The 13,981-nt window shown below is 38.0% G+C and overlaps 1 protein-coding gene across 8 annotated transcripts in view; it reads right to left on the reverse strand.

Moving 5' to 3' along the window:
• The window catches only part of VPS13C (vacuolar protein sorting 13 homolog C), a 213,820-nt gene that overhangs the window by 115,480 nt on the left and 84,359 nt on the right, over positions 1–13,981 (reverse strand). For all 8 annotated transcript variants that reach the window (XM_065558347.1, XM_042853814.2, XM_005285023.5 and 5 more), the window contains 7 exons: positions 11,020–11,187; positions 7,809–8,113; positions 6,347–6,494; positions 5,577–5,685; positions 4,982–5,115; positions 2,864–3,020; positions 1,317–1,396 (listed from right to left, as the gene is read on the reverse strand). In XM_065558347.1, coding sequence (XP_065414419.1) covers positions 1,317–1,396; positions 2,864–3,020; positions 4,982–5,115; positions 5,577–5,685; positions 6,347–6,494; positions 7,809–8,113; positions 11,020–11,187 — 1,101 coding nt within the window. The remainder of the gene's footprint in view (positions 1–1,316; positions 1,397–2,863; positions 3,021–4,981; positions 5,116–5,576; positions 5,686–6,346; positions 6,495–7,808; positions 8,114–11,019; positions 11,188–13,981) is intronic.

The following is a 13,981-nucleotide window of genomic DNA, read 5'->3' on the forward strand; positions in this document are numbered from 1 at the left end:
TATTAAAGTGGTACCTGCCACACAAATAGATATGAGCAAATGCTCCAATATATTTAACAGCACTTTCTTGCAAATAAGGTTGTTCCTTGTGTGATGAATTGGGGATTCTGTCTCTACCACTTTTGAATTGTGGACAGTTTTAAGAAATTGTATCATGTAATTATTGTATCATGAAAAGTCTACATGTATGTGGATCCCCCATGAGTTAACAGGGTTCTATTGTGTGTCTGCCAGGCCAGAGACTACGGTGAGTCATCAGCACTCAAGGAACATTTATTTAAAGTAAAGTATCTTGAGAGAATGTGATAGCTCAAACTCGCAGAAGAAACTTCCACTTCTTGTCTGAAGGAAAAGGAGTTTCTAAGTGCAAAGTTAGCAGGAGGAAAATAAAAGAAGCAGGTGACTCCCAGCAGGAATTTATAAAGGGACTCATGGGCAGGAGCTGGGCGGATAGAGCCATTTTGCATCAGATTAAGATAAGAGGCTGCTGCAGGAGCAGAGTAGGTAAAGTTGTGGAAGATCCTGCCTGACAGAACACAGATGATCCCTGCCCCAAGGACAGGGTGAGCTAGTGAAGGACATTGTGTTTAGGATGTTTTACTGTTTTGCACGATCTGTACTCTGCTGTGCTTTCCATGATTAAGCATAAAGATGCTGGTCTGTACAAAGTGTGTGTTAACTGCTTCACAACAGCTGCACACCCCTAAGAGAGTTAAAACTAAGGCAGAAGTTCAATAATTTTGGAGTCGAGTTTTGGGACAGAGGTATGTTCAACCACTGGGAAATTTGAAGGGTTACTGTTCTGCACCCAGAAGGCTAGGCATCTGGACAATCAGTTCCAACACTTTGAAGGAGGTTATCAAATAGAAGGTTTGCATCTTGAGAGTGCATCTTGCCACCCCAAAATTGAGGCAGTGGCTAGACTCTCCTCAGACTCCAGAAGTATAATACACCACTGGGAATCCAAAGCACTTGAGGCTTGGATTCCCCTCACAGCAACGCTAGTGGGTAGCCAGGAACGGGTGCTCACTGGGATCTGACACATCTTGTTCCCAGTGGAAGAGGACACATTTAATCATTGGAATTACTTCATATTGATTCTTCACATCAGTGAGCACTATGCTTGTTAGTATAAGAGCAGAATGCAGATTTTATTCTTGAAAACTGACAACTGGCACAGGACTTTGATCATTTAGACCCCAATCCTACAAATACTTCTGCCTGTGATTGAAGTTTAATGCAGGTGTGTTTGCAGGATCAGTGCTTTAAGACTGGCTAAAATAATCCAGAGGTTTCAATAAAGATTATACTAAAACCTTTATGTATTCCATTTTCAGAAGGTGTTCACCAGTCTCCTCTGAAGAATTAATAATATGAAGAGGATCTCCTTTTGAGTCTGTAGACAAAAGGGCACATATACATTTATATTACTTCAAATCACTCTGTCTCACATACACATTTTATAAGGAAGCAAGCCCCCATGCAAATGCTTTAATTGTTAATCGACTCAGCTATTGAAAGTGAACAAGTAATGGGTCATAATGAAAATAATTGTAAGTAGTCATTTTCAGTTTAAAGACCACAGATCAAGAGCTATCTAACGAAAATAAATATTTTATGTAATTTTATCCAAGTAATGGTTTTAGTCGTTTTTATACTATGTTAAACCCATGAAAAAATTTCAGTTTGGAAAAAATGTGCATCTTCCCAGTGCTCCTTTTATGTCATCATAATGACATCAATGGATACCATTCTTTGTAGCAAAAGTCAGAATTACTACTCGGTTATTTCAATTATACATCTAACACTGCAAAAAAAGACCAGTAGTAGCAAGTTTCAGAACCCAGATCAACTGTCTCAAGTTCGTGCAACAGGACTAAAAGTAGTAGCGCAGATCTTCAGGCTCCGGCTGGAGCCCAGGCTCTGAAAACTCCATGAGGGAGGAGGGTCCCAGAGTCCAGGATCCAGCCCAACCCTGAACATCTACAGTGTATTTTTAGCTCCATAGTGTGAGCCCAAATCAGTTGACCGAGACTCTGAGACTTCCTGCCATATGCTGTTTTTCTGTTGGTTGCTTGGATTTTTGTTTGTTTTCTTCAATGTAGACACACCCTTAGGAAAAAAAAAAGTCTTCCTTTTGGGCTCAAATTTACTTATGGATTTTTCCTTATTTAAAAAACACACAATAAAAAATGCTGGAGTTCTCATCTTAACATATATCTATTAATGAGTAGTGCTTTAGCTGAGTATGAAGTCACACAATTAAAATGAAACTTTCATTGATTTTTTTTTTTTAGCATTTGCTTTTGGAAACAGTACAGCTATCAAATATTTATTACACTATATAATATTAAGGTTGCACAATTAAATTGACAGTTTGTCTTTATTGTGTTGTTAGCTCAAGCTATCACCTGAGTTTTGTTCTTAACCAGACTCCTGTCATACACAAAACCATCTAGCTCAAATTAAGTGGTGCTTCAAGCTTGAGCTAGCTGGCCCGACAGAAAGGGTTGAAGCTCGAAAATTGCTGAGGATGCAGCAGCATGAGTTAAAACTCATCATCTGATAATCTAATCACTCTGTGTACCTCAAGTGCTGGTTTGCAGTGTGGTTGCTCTCACTGGAGCTGTTACTCCATTTGAACTGGCTTAAATGTACTAACTCAAGCTAACTTTTACACCAAAAACAAGGCCTTAGACCATTAAAGACTGACTTATTGCAGCACCATTACCTAAGGACAACGTCACAAAGTTAATGTTGCTGTAGAAATTCATTTCTGCACTTCTAAAATTTTTAACTGTACAACCTTACTGCTATAATGTTTGGGTACTATATACAAAGTGCCAAGTTACAATGCACCTACCAGTAAATTCAAGGCACTTCAAAGTAATTTTATTCAGATATGCTGTTGCAGTCATATCGTGGTTTCCAATTCTGGTTTCACTTCCAAGCTGCAGCACAGTTAGAATATGTAAGGGATGCCCCTCCTTCTGCACCTGTCTCATCAAGGTTACCACAACCTAGGGGGGGGGGATAAATTAAGGTTATATTCCAATAACGTATTCACTGGTTATAGCAGGTAATTATAATGTCCATAACTCTACACCATCAGCAATGACAGCCTTGACACCTTGTTTATTTACCTCACACATGCCTGTATCTATGCTTTTTCCATACTTCTCTATATGTATGTAACGTTCTCCCAATTCCACTCAGCCAAGCCACTATATCTGTAAAATCCCTCCAGAAAAATCTTCACTTACAATCTATAGCAACGGTATGAACAGGGAAAAAGGTTCTCTTTCTCTGGCTTTTTCAGTACCTCCTGGTCTTATCTAGATCAATTTTATATTATAAACTCTTTAGTGTAAGACTTTGTTCAGTGCTGTACACAAAACAAGCAAATGAACACTTAGAAAAATACTAAGTTGCCCTCTGTGGGGACAAGGAGGGGGTAACTGACACTAATGTGAACCATGTGCTATTTTAGATGAGTAATGTATCTAAATCCTCAAGTGAATGAACAGAATGTGCAAGTAAATAACTGTTCTTCCAGTTAGAATCAAGATGATTAAAAAATAACTTCAACAACACCATCAATGTACCCCATCTCAGTAATACACAGTGCTTACCCCTCAACACCTTATGATCTGAGCTAAGGGGAAAAGCCACCATGAGTCCAGATCCAGAGCACAGCAATTTTAGGTAAGAGATTGATGTGGTAGTAGAAAGCATTGCAGGATGCAGTTAGTTTAATGGAATTAGATGAAAAATAATAAAGTGCTTGTTAGAATATTATGAGGAAACCATTCCAGGTAGAGGGGCAGCATGATAAGAGGCATGAAGACAAGAAAGCACAAGAATTATAGTGAGTCAAAAATATTCAGAGAGACATACAACCTTATAATCAAAATGACAATGTTTTAAATGAGCTAACCCCTATTCCCAAACACAATCATGAGTTAAGACCAGATTCTATCCCCAGTTCTGGCCATTTTGCAGCATGAAGCACAGAGAGACCTAATCCGTCCCTAAATGAAGAAGTGAGAATATCCCTGGCATAGGGTGAAATCTCAGATGGCATAAAGCAGACCAGCTTGATCCTATGGCAACTGTCCCCGAAACCCTGTCATGGGCATCTGCATTCTGTCAATTCTCAGCTAGTGTATATCCACACAGTGGCCAGAGCTAAGGGGATCAAGTTAATACAGCCATTAGCGTGATCCAATTTACAACAGAACTGGGGCCACAGCCAGAACATTTCATATTCAGACAGTCTCTGGAAAACAAATTGGGTTCATAATACAGATCAGGCAACTGATTACAGCTCCTGGATTGCCCCCCACCCTCTAAGACAAGGAGAAAATTTGGGGCAGTATGTACATTATGAATCAGAGCATATAATTAAGTCTGACTGAATGAAAAACTTAGAGGCTCTTTTCTTTTTGAGGATGAGAATTTTTATTTTCCATTTTGTAACTCTTCTAAAAACTAGTGATTCTAGGGACTATTTTGGATACCACAAGATTTCTTTGCTGGAATCCAAGGTTTTGCTTTGTTTCATTTTATTTGGACTGACACACAACATTCTGATATTGCTAAAGATCTAAAGCAGAAGGTTGCCAGTATTTACATTTGATTTGGGCCCATTTAAAATTACCTAGGGAAATTATTTTCTATAGCGGCATGCATCTCTTTCCAACATTTCTTCACTGGCTGAGCACGTAACAGATGGGTAACTAAGAACCGCTAGGGGAAAAAAGGTGCTACACTGGGGACCAGGAAGCTGGCATTGAGCTGAGTGAGCTCCACCCACTAGTGATATCCTTAACCAAGGGCAATCTGGTATCCTCCCAAAGTATCCTGCCGAACTGGCTTTATGGTTACTCTGTCCTGGTTGGTACAAAGCAGCCACAGAGGGATACAAAACCTGGTCCTCACAGTCAGCCACAAGCAAGATATTGTACAGTTAAATATATACCTCTTTGATTTCAAAATTAAGGAGCATGTTGGTTACATCTTCATGTAATGCTACTTTTGTTGTACCAGGTAAGCTTTCTCCTGAAGTACTCTCATTCTGTGTTGACAGAGGTATCTCAGTTCCTTTAATTTTTCCTGCCATTTTCAATGATTTGTTAATTTCATTCAAAGAAGTGTTACTACAATTCATTTCACACAAGAAACACATTCTATGTATTTTATATATTTAAAGATTTTTAGTGAAAATGTACAAAATTTCTTTCAACTGAGCCTTTCAGTAAAGAATGGAAGAAGGAAGCACTGTTGATTACAAATACTCTCACAATATGACAATATTGGCTAACTCCATATAGATTTTTAGTTAATAACATTGCTCATTTTTACTTCCAATATTTTCACTTTCAAGTATATGTTTACATATGAGCAATGTCAACACACATAAATAAGACAAGAAAGCAAGAGAACAAACAATTGTGTAGTAAAAATTGGGGATAGACTTGCTTTTCATTTACATTTAACTGTTCACTTTCACCGAAAATTTAATGAAGACTAATACCCATTTAAAATTGAAGATTGCAGAAGAAAAAGTCTCTTACCTTCCTCTTGCACTATTGGTTTTGCTTTATTTAACATTTCATCTGCTTCACCAAGGTTTTCTGTCAATACTTTAAGCAGAACATTCAAATCCTCTTGACTTAAAATAACCTGTAACGTAACAGCTTAATGTTTTAAAGAATGAATTGTATATGTGTTCCTCTTACTGTTCACCTATATCAGCAAAGCAGCTCTTTATGGCAGGAATACATTACTCTTTATTTATCACGTCTCACTCAGCAGTACCACTCAAAAGAATCAAACACCACAATAATATGGCTTTCATAAATGTAGCTCTATATGTGACCATCCAAGAAATACAAAACAACAACAACAACAAAACAACACACAAGTTACGGGGTAAAGACTTTTTAGGAATCTGACTATCTACAATGGAATTCAGTCTTATTTACAACATGTTCTTTCTAGCAGATGACTATGAGATTTAAACTCATCTGATTTTCTTTTTATACAAATGTATATACATTCTTGATCACAGTGTATTTTCTTTAACAGTTTAAAAACATCATTTTAGTTCTATATTCCTGTGCAGTAAAATATTTTTTAAAAGTTGTTGTTTTTTTAATTCCAACTAAACCTAACACAACACAATGAGTCTCTTCTGGGCCCTAATAAACCTGCATAGACTTAACCAACCTGTACATTTTTTTTAAAACAAAGAATATTCATGGAATTATTAACAATGTAAAGGTTCACACTATCAACACAACACAATCAGAAAGTAGTGTGTTTTAAAAAAAAAAATACTTACATTCATTGTGTCAAGATGCCCTTTGATTTCCAACATAGGAATTTTGTGATACCAAGTTGCAGCTAGATTTCGATTCACAGACAGATTTAGATTAATAGGATGAAGTATCTGAATGTCAGGCTGTGAAAAACCAGGCTGTACAATTGTCCTAGTAAAGAAACAACCAACAAAAATATGAAACAAACCATATGTTAAGAACATAAGAATGGCCGTACTGAGTCAGACCAAAGGTCCATCGAGCCCAGTATCCTGTCTACTGACAGTGGCAAATGCCAGGTGCCCCAGAGGGAGTGAACCTAACAGGTAATGGTCAAGTGATCTCTCTCCTGCCGTCCATCACCACCCTCTGACAAACAGAGGCTAGGGACATCATTCCTTACCCATCCCTGCCTAATAGCCATTAATGGACTTAACCTCCATGAATTCATCCAGTTCTCTATTAAACCCTGTTATAGTCTAGCCTTCACAACCTTCTCATGCAAGGAGTTCCACAAGTTGACCATGTGCTGTGTGAAGAAGAACTTCCTTTTATTTGTTTTAAACCTGCTGCCCATTAATTTCATTTGGTGGCCCCTAGTTCTTATATTATGGGAACAAGTAAATAACTTTTCCTTATTCACTTTCTCCACATCACTCATGATTTTATATACCTCCAGCATATCCCCCCTTAGTCTCCTCTTTTCCAAGCTGAAAAGTCCTAGCCTCTTTAATCTCTCCTCATATGGGACCTGTTCCAAACCCCTAATCATTTTAGTTGCCCTTCTCTGAAGTTTTTCTAATGCCAGTATATCTTTTTTGAGATGAGACCACATCTGTATGCAGTATTCAAGATGTGGGCGTACCATGGATTTATATAAGGGCAATAAGATATTCTCCGTCTTATTCTCTATCCCCTTTTTAATGATTCCTAACATCCTGTTTGCTTTTTTTGACTGCCGCTGCACACTGCCTGGACGTCTTCCGAGAACTATCCACGATGACTCCAAGATCTTTTTCCCGATTAGTTGTAGCTAAATTAGCCCCCCATCATATTGTATGTATAGTTGGGGTTATTTTTCCCCAATGTGCATTACTTTACATTTATCCACATTAAATTTCATTTAATTCATTGTTCTGACATTTCAAAAAACACCTCAAAGCTCAAATACAAACATTCTTGAGGTGTGTTTATGTTTTCATAAATAGAACACTATTTGAGGTAATGTTGCCTTTTGTTATCAGTCAACTCACTATTTAATGATTTACAGCTTTACTTACCTTCACAACAGAAAAAATAAACACCTTTTTATCCTAAATTCATCAACTAATTTAAGCAATATTTGAAAAGTAATATTTTGTTCTATCACATGGAGTTCTAAACTACAGAGGAGTTGCATTAAATAACTTCATAGCAGGTAAATTACTAATAATTAACTGGTGAATTTTCAGTTCAAGCTCAAGATAGTAAAATCAACTATCATACCTAGACAGCTTAAGCTTTGTGAGCTGCACATCCATTTTATCAATGACTGGAGGAAGTAAGCAGCCTTCAGCAGATACCAGGCTAAACTTGTTTTGTACCCTGATCAGACCAAGATCTATTAAGACAGCATTATGGGACACTGAAGATTGAGGTATGATTATAACTGGCGCTTTCAGGTGAATATCCATTGAAAGGCGAAAACTCCTCTGAGCCAGATCTTTCACGCTGGTAGCAGCCTTTTCTGCAGCTTGAACTGTAGCAGCACTCAGTGCCCCCTTTGCTGTTTGAAAGTTGTTCAGAAAGTTCTGTAACAAATATAAGGGGGTGGAAAGAAAAAAAATAAAGATACAGCTTAGCTGCTCTCCTATTGTATAACTAATGGTTAAAAGCAAGTTTCTTATCTGTTAACCTTTTCCCATGGCAAGATAATATGGGTTGACAGATCAGATATGCCCTGTTATCTGTCAATCAGGAAGGAAGTTACCAATCAGAATTAAGCATTTTTTGCCCTCATCTAGACCTCCATCACCTATTCCCTACAAGGCGGCTCTTCAGTTTGGTGACTTTTTGACATGTCTATTCATTTGGTTCTCTCTCCCTGGTAGCATTATCGCTATTCAAGCCAGTACCTAAATGGTGAGTAACTACATCAATGTCACCATGTCATGGAAAAATACCACCGGTAAGATACATGTTTCTCCAATAGCAAGAATGCCACAGGTACAATCAATTCACACAGATTAGTCCTTGCAATCTTCTTTCTTCTCACATGGTGGCAACTGATACAGTGGAATTGTCTCTAAGCTTTAAGTTAATCATGAGTCTATCATGTAATAAGCTACATGAGAACAAAATCAGAAGCTGCCAGAGAGAGGTAATCCACAGGCCTCTTCTTTTTCCTTGGAATCTGGAGCTGGGTAAAGAGAGAGTGGGACTTCCTCCTCTAGATTAAGTTTAAGAGTTCTATGGGAATGACTGTCAGAGGATCTTAATCAATTTAGCGATTTCAGAACTGTGGGAACTAAATCTCCTGATTATTGTGGAAAGCAGAAATTGTAATAGGAAGGAAACTGTTTTAGACTTTCTCTGACGTTTCGAGGTTAGGTCCAGAACCCATACAAAAAGAGTTCAGATCCCTTGAAAAGAGACAGTAAGTGCCTGATTTTGTAGGATGGGTCTCCTGTCCATGGACAGAGAGCTCTGAATGCCAGGAAGGAGGATTCTAGGATGCCAGCCCCTCAATGGATGGATTTCTGGGACTTTACCAAATAAGTTAGTGGCCTGTATGTGCCTGGTGAAGTTCCTATGGACAAGTCTGGGTACTTTAAAAGCTGAGGCAACCAGGGATCTAGCTAAGATAGCACCTCAGCCAGAGACACAAGTTGCTTCTTCAAGCAAAGCAAGAAGTGAGCTGAGGAGCATGTCTGCTGAGAGGAGAGAAAAGGTGCAGCCTGGCACAAAATAGATTATATTTTCACTAGCACCTCCCAGTCTTACTGGGAGAAGACAAGCCAAACACCCCTTCTTTGTGCCACTTTCACAACAAGAAATCAATGCATGGATAGATAGTGCATAATGTTAACATTAATACAGAAAATTTGAAAAACAGACACAGGCAACAATAGAGATAACTTTGTGAAACTGAAAGCTAAATTAAAAATATTAAGCTTTATGCTCTTTCCTCTAGTTTGCTTAACAAATCTAGTAAATGATGGCTTCTTCAGAGTCTTCCCAAAAGGAATTTAAAAAAAATACTGGCAATTCTAATAATTTTAGATTTAATAATATCTGTGATCGATAGAGTGAGAATACACATGTGTTTCTTAAGGTTTTACTAAAGGAAGATACATGCATATGCTAGGGGATAATTCAGCAATAATATTGTATTGGACACATTTAATTGATATGTCACTCTCTTCTTCATCAAAATTGTTATTTCCTAATTTCCAGATTCAAAAAATAAATATTTTCCCCTTAAGCATGCCCATACCACTATTCCACAATTTTATAAAAGTGTAGTTATTTTTCTTTACACTATTAATGTATTTTCACAGACACCTGAATGATTTGGACACCTGGGTCTCATTAGTTTTAATGTAAATTTGGCATTCAAATCATTTTAATATAAACTGGACATTCAGCTTTGAACATCTCAGCCCAGACCAAAGGTACAATGGTTTCTATTAATCCTAAAAGAATGTGTTTCCATTTTCTTGGGACATTCAGAATTAGAAGTACCACAAATTAACTAGTAAAAGTCTTGTAAAAAGAATACATTAAAAAAATGCTGATCATTAGTTAAAGCAAAAGAGGAAAATTTTGGAATATAAACTTTTCCCAGAGATCACAGACTGAGGATTCTATTGGATAAGAGAATGGGGCTACTGGACACTATAGAACACTCATTCAGTAACAGTGTAAACAGCTTGTCCTGCTTAAACTGGCATTTTAACAATTTTCACCATTCTGCTATTTATCCAAATGTAACAAACCTATTTCTTTAGCATGATTCACTCTTATGTCAACAAATTGCCAGCCTTCATGAAAGGAATCAAAACTCATTAGCCTCAGGGCACAGCAACATTGCTCTTTTGCTCACAAGTCAGCTAAAGAAACCCAAGATGTGGCTAAGATCAACAACATTCATTAACTGCATTTTAAAAAGTCATTTTTCAGCAAACAGTTCTGAAATATGGAGAACAGAGGTCATAATGACATCAGCTTTGAAGTACATCCTACTTAGTTTGCATCCTGTAAACTAGATACAAACATTTAACTCATCAATGCTATGAAGAGCAGAAAAGCAAATAGAAAGAAGTCTCATGAGCTATAGGTTATGATAGAGGTAATCAACTGCAAGAGAAGATCATCTCTAATAATGTTGGGTTTTGCATGATGAATTTAAGTCAGTGTGTGTGATGTTGAGAAAGAAAAAACACGTTTCAATTCTGATTAACGCCATGTCTCATTTTTGTAAAAGGAGTTTCAAGCACATGTAGATCAACATCATCTATTTAAATCCAACATATATTAAAATTAAGAATTTATTCTATAAATTAATGCTTTTATCTAACCTTTGTCCTCCTAGTATGTATTTAAAACAGTAAACCTGTCCTTTTTGTAATGGCAACTGCAAGCTACCAGTGGCTTTCATACAGCAGAGGTACTCAAACAACTTGAACTGGTAATTCAGTACAATCCGCAATCTTACCAGAAGTGACATGAGGAATTTATGAAGATAAACTATCTGAATGCAGCCCACTTTCAGAGAGACAATGCCATCCACTTTGGACATATCAGTGTAAGCTTCTCCCTCAGTAGCATCTGGATACAGTGCCAGGTTGAAACTGAAGACTTCATCTCCTACTATAGAGACAGCCTGGAGAAGACATAGGTACAGGATCCTCACATCACTATTCCCGGTTCTCAAGTAAATGCAAAACAAAATTTATATCTACTTTTCATATTATCCTCCTGAATGTTTATGAATAAAGTAGGAAACTAAATATGTAAACAGCAGAGAAAGCAAATACATTATTCTAAAATGGATACTCAAAAGATTCTATTTAAAAACAATTTGCACATCCATTTTTCAAATATCAAATCCATCTGCTAGTTTGTCTTCATAACCACAAAATATTTTTATTTTAAGCCCACCTGGAGGCAATTTAGCTTTTTCAGTGATTGTCTCTAATGCAGTACATGCATGCAATAGTCTATAAAACTCATTTAATATTGAAGTTAAGCCAAGCTAGGGGTGCTCATTCGCAAAGTCTATTTAAACACTTCATGCTCCAGTTAAAATTAAGGAGCCCTTTAAATTATACAAAATTCAATATACAGGTATAATATAAACAATTCTTACATCTGAAACTTCTCATTCTTAGAGCACAGATATTTATTTTAACTCTTCTGAAATTTGTTAAGAATTCCTTTGTCATTTCAGACCTATGATCACGAAAATATTTTAAAACTAATTGTCAGATATTCACACAGCACTCCAATAATCCAGTAATTTGTCCTCATTTAATCTTCAATCTTGGCATGAACATCAATAAGGAATTGATTTGCATTCTAAATCCAAGAGTAACTGGTTAAGTATCAAAAAGTTATGGAATAGAGACAACATACAGACTGTGCACAGTATACCATTTTCCTCATTTATCAACGTATGCAGCACAGATATTTTGTGACTGATACCTGCAGACAAAATTTGATCCCCTAGGACTTGTTTTGCATTATCATCTTTTTTTTCCTTTTTTTTTTTCTAAAGTCTTCTGAATCTTCAGTACTATTAAGAAGGCATTAAAAGCCCCACACTTCTGTCAAACTCTGAGCTGTGATGCTTGTAATTTTTGCTCTTTATGGCATACAATTTAAAAGTAAGTCTAATTTTAATATCATGTATGTGCAGTCAGAGTAAAAATCAGAATATATATTTGACTTTCCTTCATCAAATAAATCTGGTATCTCTGGTCAGTTTTTTCCTCCCCTTTTTCCTTTTCCTTTTTTAAAGGGGGAAAATGCAATCAACTATGACAACACAGAATCATAGAATATCAGGGTTGGAAGGGACCTCAAGAGGTCATCTAGTCCAACCCCCTGCTCAAAGCAGGACCAATTCCCAACTAAATCATCCCAGCCAGGGCTTTCTCAAGCCGGGCCTTAAAAACCTCCAAGGAAGGAGACTCCACCACCTCCTTAGTAATGCATTCCAGTGCTTCACCACCCTCCTAGTGAAATAGTGTTTCCTAATATCCAACCTCGACCTCCCCCACTGCAACTTGAGACCATTGCGCCTTGTTCTGTCATCTGCCACCACTGAAAACAGCCGAGCTCCATCCTCTTTGGAACCCCCCTTCAGGTAGTTGAAGGCTGCTATCAAATCCCCCCTCATTCTTCTCTTCTGGAGACTAAACAATCCCAGTTCCCTCAGCCTCTCCTCATAAGTCATGTGCTCCAGACCCCTAATCATTTTTGTTGCCCTCCGCTGGACTCTTCCCAATTTTTCCACATCCTTCTTGTAGTGTGGGGCCCAAAACTGGACACAGTTCTCCAGATGAGGCCTCACCAATGTCGAATAAAGGGGAACAATCACGTTCCTCGATCTGCTGGCAATGCCCCTACTTATACAGCCCAAAATGCCGTTAGCCTTCTTGGCAACAAGAGCACTCTGTTGACTCTTATCCAGCTTCTCGTCCACTGTGACCCCTAGGTCCTTTTCTGCAGAACTGCTACCTAGCCATTCGGTCCCTAGTCTGTAGCAGTGCATGGGATTCTTCCGTCCTAAGTGCAGGACTCTGCACTTGTCCTTGTTGAACCTCATCAGGTTTTTTCTGGCCCAATCCTCTAATTTGTCTAGGTCCCTCTGTATCCGATCCCTACCCTACCGATCTACCATACCTCCCAGTTTAGTGTCATCTGCAAACTTGCTGAGAGTGCAGTCCACACCATCCTCCAGATCATTAATAAAGATATTAAACAAAACCGCCCCCAGGACCGACCCTTGGGGCACTCCGCTTGAAACCAGCTGCCAGCTAGACATGGAGCCATTGATCACTACCCGTTGAGCCAGACGATCTAGCCAGCTTTCTATCTACCTAACTGTCCATTCATCCAGCCCATACTACTTTAACTTGGCGGCAAGAATACTGTGGGAGACCATATCAAAAGCTTTGCTAATGTCAAGGACTAACACATCCACTGCTTTCCCCTCATCCACAGAGCCAGTTATCTCATCATAGAAGGCAATTAGGTTAGTCAGGCACGACTTCCCCTTGGTGAATCCATGCTGTCTGTTCCTGATCACTTTCCTCTCCTCTAGGTGTTTCAGAATTGATTCCTTGAGGACCTGCTCCATGATTTTTCCAGGGACTGAGGTTAGGCTTACTGGCCTGTAGTTCCCCAGATCCTCCTTCTTCCCTTTTTTAAAGATGGGTACTACATTAGCCTTTTTCCAGTCCATAGCACTGCAGTTCAATGTTTGGGGAGAAACAATTAGAATGTTCTATTATTCCATTGTTTTAACCACACCTTTAAATGTCTTAATGTAACTCCATATGCAGTAAGACAAATAAGGCTGCTGGGAACTACATGATCTTCTTCCTTGAGAAGTTGCAAGTTAACATGTTGCTGGATTTTCATGTAATTTTCAATCTTGTAGGTAAAATATT

This window comes from Chrysemys picta, chromosome 10 (genome assembly GCF_011386835.1).
Source record: "Chrysemys picta bellii isolate R12L10 chromosome 10, ASM1138683v2, whole genome shotgun sequence".
NCBI classification, from domain to species: Eukaryota; Metazoa; Chordata; order Testudines; family Emydidae; genus Chrysemys; species Chrysemys picta.